An 11,622-nucleotide genomic window follows, 5' to 3' on the forward strand; every position below is an offset into this window, starting at 1 on the left:
GGAAACAAAAACATGCGAACATCAGCAGAACAGTAAAGTGTGGGTCAGACTATTATTTAGTCTGACCCACACTTTACTGTGGGCTTTAGCCCTTTACAGACTGGCCTGAAAGGCTGGCATGGAAGTCAAGTTGGGGCGTAGCATCCTCACAACACATAGCTGACTCTGTCCCCCCAGACTCCCTGACACTGTGCGCTGCTCAACAGTGTGCGGCTCACCTCTGGTACTGTGTCCAAATGATGCAGCACCAAAGGAGTGCCATATAGCTGCGCCACCGCTTTTTGCAGCTCCTTTTTGCGCCCTCGAAAGGGTAGATCAGAACCACAGCATGAGGTTGCCGTGGCCCCGATCCAGCTAGGAAAGGGGCGGTCTGTCGAGCCCCTTACTCCAAAAAGCAACAAATGTGTGATTTGTATTTACCTCACTCTGAAGTGAATGTTAATCCAATTGTCTACTCACCGACAGTTTAGAATGTTTGGAAAGAGACAGTTAAATTGCCTCTAAGAGTGACAGGTGCCACATGCTTAGATAGAACAAGAGAGAGGAAGAGGGCATCCCTGTCTAACTAAGAAAGAGAGGAAAATGCAAACATAAATTTTCCAACAGTTTCCTTTAAACTATTTTTGATATAATGCAATTTTGAATGTGACATTATTTTTCCTACTGTGCTGGATTTTCACTATATTCCCTTTGAAGCTGTATTGTATAAGCAACCTTGAAATGGTTAAAATTAAATTTTTATTTATTATTATTATTATTATTATTATTATTAAATAATTTTACTTTTTATATTAATGGCCCCACTATAATTAATTAATAAATAAAATAAAATATCTGGTTCTGTGGTAGCATGGTTAAAAGCCAGAATTTTACTTGCTCCAGAACTAAAATTATAGTGCTGAAATGAGAACAAAAGCTGTTATTCCAGGTCATGTCAAATGTTCTGTTTTGGGAACGTAAACAATTTGGAAATGGCTCCTAATTTAAGATTTTAACCCAAATAAAAGGAAGTACTGCATAAACAGTTTAAGGACAGTGAAACAAAACATATAGCTAAAAGATTAATTGATGGCTAACCCACGTGGGATAGAGACGTATGTTAGAACATCCAATGAATATACAGGGGTGTAAATGTTTACTTCAATGTAACCAATGAAAGTGTGATTTGTAATTTCCTTTGTTCGGAATACTATTAAAACTTGGTTCATTTTAGAATTGTGGTCCCAGTAATTTGGAAGAATTTCCTGCTTTCCTTTCCAATTGACTCCTTGGTCTTCCTGCTGACCTCTGGTTAAAATTCTGGGTTTAACATAATCAATAATCCATAACAGTTCAAGCAAAAATGCCTAGCTGTAGTGCTTGCTTCCCAAACAATTTTTCCCTTTCTTATTGCCATTCAAGAACTTGTTCTCAAATGGATTGCTTTCACCACCATCATGATTAATGAGGAATATGTTGCCAGTCATCCAAAGTGTTCAACTTACTCTTTATAAGATGATGGGATGGAATAGGAAAAAGAGGGAGAAAGACAGCAGAATTATTATAAATATACAATTGTGTTACATGCTTAGAGACCTGCTTATATTAACTAAAACAGAGAAAATCAAGACATTTACTATAAAGCAGGATGTTTATAATGTACCAGGAAGTTACATTTATAGGTTGGGGAGGGGAAAGAAAAAGATGATTAATTTTTGTTTAAGTAATATTTATATGTTTGTATGTTTTGTATTGGTTTGTGTATAGTTTTACTGATCATAGAATCATAGAATAGGAAGAGATCGCAAGGGCCATCCAGTCCAACCCCCTGCCATGCAGGAACTCTCAATCAAAGAATCCCTGACAGATGGCCATCCAGGCTTTGTTTAAAGACCTCCAAGGAGGGAGACTCCACTACACTCCAAAAGCTGAAAGCAAAAACAAAAACAAAGTGTTCAACGTACTTGAGGCTACAGAGTCATTGCAAGTAGGATGGCTGAAAGCAGGGAAGAACTGAAGACATGGAGAAGAGACCCTGGAGATGAGGATGGATCCTCAAATTCCACCTCTTGGTACTGTGGGCCTCTTTCCTTTTCCAGCTCACAAATTCTTAATCTGAAACTGGGGCCACTAGATTATCCCCCAGCCCAGGATGGATAGAAAGAAAAGGGCTACATGACTTCCACACATGGCCACACACATCCTGGTTTTCATGTGAGAAACACTGGAGAGGGTATGAACAGTGAAGAAAGTGGACAAAAGAAAATCAGCTCATTTTAGATGTGGTGCAGGAAAAGAGTGCTGAGGATACCATGGATGGCCAAAAACATAAATGGGACATAGAACAGATCGAGCTGGAAGTCTCCCTGGAAGCTAAGATGATCAAACTGAGGATTATCGTATTTTGGCCACATCATTAAAAGGCATGACTCATTAGAAAATACAATGTTGGGAAAGGAAGAAGGTAGTAAAAAGGAATACCACATGCTAGATGGCTAGACTCAGTCAGGGAGGTCATGGGAGCTGAATTTGCAGAACCATAGCAGAGCAGTGGAAGATAAGGTATCTTGGAAATGCCTCATCCACAGGTTCACCAAGGGTTTGGGCCAACTCAAAGGCAGTTAACAACAACAAACTTATGGATTATTGGTATTTGAATTCAGCCAGGGATCACTAAGGGATATTACTTCAAAATGGAAATACATCAGAACTGTCCAATATGACCTCAGATGAGGTTGGTTACCGTATATGTAAAGAAATGTATGAATGTGTAGGAAAGGCACTACTGGAGCAAATGAAACAGAGAATGTGCAATGCATGATGGGGAAAGCTGCCTGGCAAACGAGGTGAGGATTTTTTTGAGAACTGCTGATGTGGTGATAGATGGCGTGTCCCAAACCTTGGATGTAGCTGCTTATCCGTAAAGAAGAAGATATCCAGGACTGTACGAACAGCCTGGATAGGAACAAAGATTGATAAGGAAGAGACTGCAAAGAACTGTTCGATCTGAAGCGTTGACCAGCGTCAAAGGAAGAGGTTCTAACGTAAAGACAGCAGGACGGAGGACGTGGTAAAGCCTTAAAAGAGAGACTTTTCCAAATCAAAGGTGCGCTTCTGGATCCGTGGCAACAGGCCCACGTCTTCATGAAGACGACTGATCAACGGCTTCAGTGAAGTGCCATCTGTGTGTGTGAGTATTGTGTGAATGCTGTGTGTGAGAGCTCTCTTGGTACTTGCATTTGTTTATGTCTGTATTTCAATAAATGTTACATGTATAGTGTCTAAAAACCAAATTTGGTGTCTCTTTGTCTGTGTCAGCCCTGCTGTGGATAAGTTGACTGGGAGGGAGATTTCCACTACACGCTCTCAGGTTAAACAGGTTGCCCTTAAGATTTGGGCATAACATATATACTCGACTATAAGTTGACCTTGTATATAAGTCAAGGCAAAGTTTTGGGGCCAAAATGTAGGATTTTTCTATGACCCGTGAATAAGTTGGAGTTGGGGAGGGAGTCCACCTGGGAAGAGGCTGTGGGGCGATCAGTTGCCTTTTTCAGCCTCTCCTCAGCTGGGCTTTCTCCTGGGGAGGGAGCCCAGCTGGGAAGAGTTGCGGGGTGATCTTCCCAGCCTCTCCCCAGCAGGTGGGAGGGGGTGTCCTTGCTTGCTTCTTTTTGTCATTTATTAAAAATCTGAGCTTTTCAAGTTGAATATATTGTCTTTATATATATAAAACTTTCCATGATCCATTATTTCTAATACCTGAAACACTTAATTCCAAGAAATAGTGTCAAAAACTTTCTCCACATCTAAAAAGGTCAAGAATGCCTTTTTCTCACAATGGAGTTCAAAATACTGAATAATGTTCCAAACAGTTCATACATTGCTTCTTCATTGTTGTTTTATTTGAGTTTTTTTTTTTTTAAAAAAATTAACTTATCTTTGAGTCCTTTATAATATACTACTGGTAGTCCATCTGGGCCTGGGGCTTTTCCAAATTAAAACTTTTGATTATTTCCAGTAACTCCATAATAGTCACTAGCTAAAATTCTCTCTGTATTACAACTTTTTAGCTGCTTTCTTCTCATGTGGATTTTTTTATGTGAATGTAGTTTTGAACTTTGACTGAAGCTCTTTCCACATTCAGTGCATGTATATGGTTTTCCCCCCGTGTGAGTCCTTTTATGTGAACGTAGATTTGTACTCTGACTGAAATACTTCCCACACTCCACGCATTTATAAGGTTTCTCCCTCGTGTGAATTCTTTGATGTGAATATAGAGTTCCGCTCTGAATGAAGCTCTTTCCACATTCCATACATTTATATGGTTTCTCTCCTGTGTGGGTTCTTTGATGTGAACGTAGACTTGCGCTCTGAACAAAGCTTTTTCCACATCCCATGCATTTATATGGTTTCTGTCCTATGTGGGGTTTTTGATGTGAATGTAGACTTGTGCTCTGATAGAAACTCTTTCCACACTCTGTGCATTTATATGCTTTCTCCCCTGTATGGATGCTTTGATGTGAACGTAGATGTGTACTCTGCCTGAAACTCTTCCCACATTCGATGCAATTATATGGTTTATCCCCTGTGTGAATTCTCTGATGTGAATCTAGTTTTGTACGTTGACTGAAGCTTTTTCCACATTCCATACATTTATATGGTTTTCCCCCCGTGTGGATTCTTTGATGTGAACGTAGATGTGTACTCTGACTGAAGCGCTTCCCACATTTCATACAATTATATGGTTTCTCCCCTGTGTGTGTTCTTTGATGTGAATGTAGAGTTTTATGAGAGAAGGTTTTTCCACATTCTATGCATTCATATGGTTTCTCCCCTGTGTGGATTATTTGATGAAAATGTAAAGTTTTATGAAGAGAGAAACTCCTGGAATTGGCAACAGTGGCCCTGACTCTGAGAGCGAGGCTACAGAGCAACCAGTCCTGTTTGGAGTCACACTGACAGATTTCAGCCAATCAGAGAGAGGAGAGTGGTCACCCCCGCCCTCAGGAAAAGCTCAGCAAGGGCAGACACACGGGAGACAAGGCACTTATACACACACACACACACACACACACACACATATATATATATATACACAACACACACACATATATACATATACATATACATGCACAAACACACACAGATATACACACACATGTCACAACAAACTACAATTCCCAGGATTCCTAGGTCTGACAAGGGAATTGCCTCCACGCTTCCAGATCACAGCCCCAGAGAAAGAGTCTACAGTATATCAGTGTTGCCAATTTAAATCCACTTCTTCAACTGCATTTGAATTTAATAATGATAATAATGGTGATGATGATAGAGAGATAGATCTTGTAGCACCTTTGAGACTCACTTAAAAAAATGTTAAATAATAATAAATAATAAAATTTTTATTTATACCCCGCCCTTCCGAATGATCAGGGCGGCTAACAAAATGCACCGAAGCGCAGACAGAATACAGTATTAAAAACAAGCACAATAATATTAATCAATAAAAACCCCCTTAGCCCATCCTCACGGCCACGAGAGAGGAGGGAGGCCCACAGGATGTTTTAGTCGGGGAATGCCTGATTAAATAGGAAGGTTTTTAGACCCTTCCTAAATTGGGCCAGGGTGGTGGATGAGCGGAGCTCCGTGGGCAGCGTGTTCCAGAGGGCTGGGGCAGCTGTGGAAAAAGATCTTCTGGCCGTAGCAGCCAACCTAGCCCCAGGCACCTTCAGGAGTTGCTGCCCGGATGTTCTGAGGGTGCGAGGCGGAATGTACGGGGAGAGGCGGTCCTTCAGGAATCCTGGACCCAAGCCATTTAGGGCTTTATAGGTAATAACCAACGCCTTATATTGTGCTCGGAAGCGAATGGGCAGCCAATGGAGATCTTTAAGCACGGGTGTTATATGGCTGGTCCTGGGAGCGCCAGTGACCAGCCGTGCTGCCATGTTCTGCACCAATTGCAGCTTCCGAGTTAGATATAAGGGTTGCCCCATGTAGAGTACATTACAGAAATCCAGTCTCGAAGTTACCAGAGCGTGTACAACAGTTTCAAGGTCCCTCTGGGCCAGGTATGGGCGCAGCTGGCGAATCAGCCGAAGCTGATAACAGGTGCTCTTGACTGTCGCATTCACCTGAGCAGTCAGGTGAAGGGAAGAGTCAAGAAGCACCCCCAGACTGCGCACGGAGTCCTTCACGGGGAGCGTGACCCCATTCAGGACAGGTGGAACCACCGTCATTCCTGGACCAGGGGAACCTATCACTAGTACCTCCGTCTTCTCTGGATTAAGTTTGAGTCGGTTTTCCCTCATCCAGCCCATTACTGACTCCAGACAGGCCACGAGGGGGGAGACGCCATCCCCGGTCACTGCATCAGTCGGAGACATAGAGAAAATAATTTGGGTGTCATCAGCGTACTGATAACCCCGCGCCCCATGTTTCCGGATGATCTCTCCCAGCGGTTTCATGTAAATGTTAAATAGCATGGGGGACAGAATGGCTCCTTGAGGGACCCCAGTTTTGAGGGCCCGCTCACTGGAGCACACGTCCCCCAGCTGCACCATCTGGGACCTCCCAGAGAGGTAGGAACGGAACCACTGGAGCGCAGTGCCCCCGATTCCCACCTCAGCCAGGCGCCCCAGAAGGATACCATGGTCTATGGTATCGAAAGCCGCTGAGATGTCCAAGAGCACCAACAGGGACACGCTTCCCCTGTCAATGCCCAGACGGAGATCATCGACCAAGGCGACCATGGCCGTCTCAACCCCATGACCCGCCCGGAAGCCAGTTTGAAATGGGTCCAGATAATCCGTTTCATCCAAGACCGCCTGAAGCTGAATCGCAACCGCCCTCTCAATCACCTTCCCCAAGAATGGTAGCAGCGACACCGGCCGATAATTATTATGAACCAGGGGGTCAAGGGAGGGCTTTTTTAGGATCGGTCTTACTATGGCCAATTTAAGATCCGATGGAAATCGCCCATCCCTGAAAGATGTATTTATTATCCGGCGTAACAAGAGTGTCACCGCCGGTCCCCCCTGGGCCGCTAACCATGAGGGACAGGGATCAAGAGAGCAGGTTGTTTTCCGAACACTTCCGAGGATCTTGTCCACATCCTCGGTACTCACCGACTCGAACTGATCCAGAATAATACAGTCTACGGAGGCTCCGGACACTTCTACCCTAGGTTCTGCCATAATGTCGGCGTTCAGACCTTCGCTTATACGAGAAGTTTTATCCACGAAAAAGTCATTGAACAAGTCACAGCAGGCCTTAGAAGGTTCAAGGATCTGGTTCAGGGCAGGAGGGAGTTGAGTTAGCTCCCTGACCACCCTGAACAACTCTGCTGGACGTGACTCCGCGGACGCAATGCGAGCACCATAGAACGAATTCTTTGTTGCTCGTATTGCCTCTCCATAGTCCTCTAACAGTCGGTCTAGGAGAGTCTTGTCGCTTAAGCGAAGGTGTTTCCGCCAACGGTACTCTAGCCGTCGCAGAGCCCGCTTCTTTGCCCGGAGATCTTCTGTGTACCAGGGCTTGCGTTTGGAAGCGGGTCTGAGAGGGCGCTTGGGAGCGATTCTGTGTATAGCCCCAGAAAGACCGGCATTCCAGATGCCAGTAAGGGCATCAACAGAGTCGTCGTCATTTCCAGCCGTGAACCCCTCTAAGGCTTCTTGGAACCTCTCAGGTTCCATCAGCCTTCGAGGGTGGACCATCCTAACCGGTCCACCACCCCCAGGGGGGATCTGGGTAGAAGCCTTGATTATCACCTCTACCAGGAAATGATCCGTCCATGACAAGGGGGAAATATCAGCTATTTCCACCCACGGATTTTCCGCCTCCGAACAGAAGACCAAATCGAGAGTATTACCCGCACAATGCGTGGGACCCTGTATCAGCTGAGACAGGCCCATGGCCGCCATGGTCTCCATGAATTCCCGAGCCGCACCAGATGGAACAGAGCTGGCCGTGAGGGAGATGTTGAAGTCACCCAGGACAAGAAGCCTGGGCGTCTCCAACATCAGCTCAGCAACCAGCTGTGTCAGCTCGTTAAGGGAGTCCACTAATGCACGGGGTGGCCGGTACACCAACAGAATCCCTAGACTGTCCCTAGCCTTTAGGGTCAGGTAAATACACTCGATATAGGTGGTCTGTCGGAGGTGGTTCCTGGTGAGGGACACGGTGTTCCTATGTACCAAGGCCACACCCCCCCCGCCCACCTAACCTACGCTGGTCCTTCACCGAGAACCCGACAGGCAGGGCCTGAGCCCACACCACATCCCCTTCAGGCCCCAGCCAGGTCTCGGTAATGCAAGCCAGGTCACACTTAGAGTCCTCCAAGAGGTCATGGAGGATGTGGGTCTTGTTATTAATAGACCTGGCGTTGCACATGTTGGCAGCATGAGCTTTCCTAGACTTAAGCGTACTTTCTCAGAGGCATGGGAATTGTAGTTTATTGTGGCACCAGAGCTCTTTCTCACAAAACTACCATTCTCAGGATTCCATATTAGTGAGCCAGGGCAGTTAAAGTGGTGTCAAACTGGATTATTTCTGCAGTGTGGTTGCAGCCTAACGTTTCTATTTGGCACAAAGCTTCCTGGACCCCCTTCATGTCAAAATAAATATCTTAAAAGTATTAGAAGGACCGAAAGATTCATTGTTTGGTTCAGTGGTAATTTTGAGAGTTGAAATAAGTTACAATTATTTTTTATTCAATTAGTGTTACATTTATTTGCAAAAGATCCACCATTTTAACATTATGGGAACTTTCCGGGGATTTTGACTTAATATTCAGGGTAATATGAGAGGCATTCCAGGGATTTTGGTAAAACATGCAGCAACTCTGGGTTCCATGTAAAGTCCGGAGAGGGACAGTTGTAGAATAGGGTGAGCCTTAGCAACAGCCAATAGAATTTGAGCTGGCGACAGCCAATCAAATTGAAGGCTGGGGAGGATAAATAGTCAGTTAGGCCTGTTACAGACTGCCAAAATAAAGCTGCTTCGGGTCTCTTTGGAGGTATGCTATTTAAATGATGCAAGGGTCCTAAGAGTCCGGAGGTCGCACCAAAGCCACACTCCATTCCTAAGCACTGGAGTGCAGCTTTGGTGCAGCTTACAGATTCTTAGGATGCATGCATCATTTAAACAGCATACCTCCAAAGAGACCCGAAGCAGCTTTATTTTGACAGTCTGTAACAGGCCTTACTGACAGTTGGAAGCCAGATAAGGTTTCAGTTAAGTCTAAAGAGAGAGAGTCGTTGTGAAGGCTCCAGAGAGGAATGAGGTTAAAGTCCAGAAGTGAGGGACTTAAAACCCACACAGAACTCCAAGTGAGGGAGTCAATGTAGAGAAATGTCCTGCGGGAGAGAGATAGCCAGAGAGGCAGGTTTATTAATTAGGTTCAAGGAAAGTGAGCCAGAAGAAGGATTGTGTGAGGTCCTTGGTATACCAGTCACTCTTTATTCTCTGAGGAGAATGGTGTAAAGGAAACTCTACTTGTAACAAAGTTGGGACTCAGAAAGTGAAACTCCCAAGTGAAACAAGTAACAGAAATACATGGAGTAACAAACGTCTTATTCACACATAATTATTGTTTGAAACATCTGCTGAAAACTTATCTGCAGTCTCAGCATACAGTATATCCACACTACCAACATAAAGCATTTTAAAACAAAGTAGAGAGATTTTTAAAAAGGCCTGTAATAAATTGGTGACAGCGAGGGAATAGAAAAATTCCTTTGGGCTGCCCCAACAGAAACAGTAAAAGTGCGCCTGACAATTTGGTGGCAGCGGAGGGATGACAAAACCCCTGGGGCTGCTGCCACAATAGGAAGACAGTTGGGTGAGTGGGACTCACCTTCATAGTCATGGCCAACAGATCGCATGGGACGTACTTCCAGGAAAATGGGGAGAGGGCTGCAGCCTGGGTCTCTCCAGAGGATGGAGGAGAGGAAGAACAAAGCAGCATTCGCAGCAGGGCTGTTTTGATTTTAGAAAGCCCCAATTCCTCCCTGGTTTATAGGGACTTACTCCCTGGAAAGTGCATGCAGGATTTCAGCTGAATGGCCGGCTTTCAAAACATTGGGAGAAATGGAGACAAACAAAACAGCAAGAGGATCCCTCCTTATTTTTATAGGGAATGGCAATCATAGAATTATAAAATTCAGGGATCGCCAAATGGATCTGAGGAAACAGAGTGAAGTCTAGGAAAGCTCCTGCTGCGAACTTCTTTATTTCAGCCTGTCTCTCTATGTAGTGAAAGAAAGAATTTGGCCACTTGAGCTTTTGTAGACTAAAGTCTGCTTCCTCAGATGCATTGGTTGAACTTAGGGCAGTGATGGCGAACCTATGGCACGCGTGCCAGAGGTGGCACTCAGAGCCCTCTCTGTGGGCACATCGCCCCAGCACAGAGTTTGTTACTAGAAACCCAAAGGGACATGGCACTTTGCAATAAATAAGTGGATTTGGGGTTGCAGTTTGGGCACCCGGCCTCTAAAAGGTTCACCATCACTGACTTAGGGTTATCTGAAGGATTTGTCTCTGAACAACATTTCTTGCACTATAAAATAAAGGGATTAAAAAGAAGCAACTGACACTGGATACTGGTCTAACAATAAACAACTGCTGTTCAAGTTTAAAATTTTAAATTGAAACAGTCCTTGTTGCTCCAGTAAGGGGCTAGAAAATAGTGATAACAGCCAGGGTTTTGGCTTTTAAAAAAACATTTTTTTAAAAAGAGGAGTGTTTTTTAATGAAAGTAATTTGGTTACTATTATTATTATTACTACCTTTATTTGTATAGTGCCATAAGCTTTACATAGTGCTTTACAAAGGAGAGAAAACAATGATCCAAAATAGAAACAAAGCCTGCCTATGGCACACACTCTAAAACCACAAACAAGATTATAAAATTAATAAAATATTACTATAATAAAGTTAAAACAATACTATAAAAGTGTAAATTAATGCAAAAAAATATGTCATGAAATATGCAGCCATAACATCATGATGAAAGTTGGAAAGTTATAGACTCAAAGGTGCTACAAGATCTCTTTACATAGCGAACAACAGAGCTAGAAGAGACCTCAAGAAGGGCCATCCAGCCCAACAACCATCGGCCTTTACTTACTCCAAAGAAAGTGCATCTAGGATCTCTGCGTAAAGGTTGCCTCTCAAAATACAAGAGTACAAAAATGGAGAACAAAGCCAATACAAATACAACTGCATATGCAACAATCCCCTCCCTAAATATACAAACCCCTTTCCTATCTTACTGTGTATTATTATCATTATTAGTCACTCACCAAGGATAGTTCTTGTAGGTTTGCTGGGGATGTACTTCCAGGAACGTTTTGCAAGAGATCTAGCAGTTTTGCCCCAGATTTGAGGGTAAGGAGCCCCTGCAGATGTTAGAGGGAAGGAAAAAGAGGGAGGCAGAGGAGGGTTTGATGGCCTTTTGGCTCCTGGGGAAGAAGGGATCCCTTTGGTGGGAGGCCTGCTTGACACTACAAGAAGCTCCTACTACCTCTCTCCTTTCCCTCCACCCCACAAGGCAGACTTTAGGGTCCCCCCCCCCCAGCGCTTTCTCTCCTGCTGATGGTGCCTTCCTCCAAGGCAGAAGGGGCTGGACTGGATGGCCCTTGGGGG

General features: G+C 44.3%; 2 protein-coding genes across 2 annotated transcripts in view; both read right to left on the reverse strand.

Annotated features, from left to right (window-relative positions):
- Positions 1–11,622, reverse strand: part of LOC149320476 (uncharacterized) — a 39,748-nt gene extending 28,126 nt beyond the window's left edge. Inside the window, exon 1 of the mRNA XM_089500803.1 lies at positions 11,280–11,622. The gene's annotated coding sequence lies outside the window, so the exon portion shown is untranslated. The remainder of the gene's footprint in view (positions 1–11,279) is intronic.
- LOC149320478 (uncharacterized) lies at positions 3,975–9,844 on the reverse strand. Its single transcript, XM_089499798.1, has 2 exons — positions 9,833–9,844; positions 3,975–4,934 (listed from the first exon to the last, which is right to left on the reverse strand). The coding sequence occupies exons 1-2, from the start codon at positions 9,842–9,844 to the stop codon at positions 3,975–3,977; spliced, it is 972 nt and encodes a 323-aa protein (XP_089355924.1).

This window comes from Sceloporus occidentalis, unplaced genomic scaffold (assembly GCF_023333645.1).
Source record: "Sceloporus occidentalis isolate IW3139 unplaced genomic scaffold, rSceOcc1.0.p SCAF_1, whole genome shotgun sequence".
Taxonomy (NCBI): Eukaryota; Metazoa; Chordata; class Lepidosauria; order Squamata; family Phrynosomatidae; genus Sceloporus; species Sceloporus occidentalis.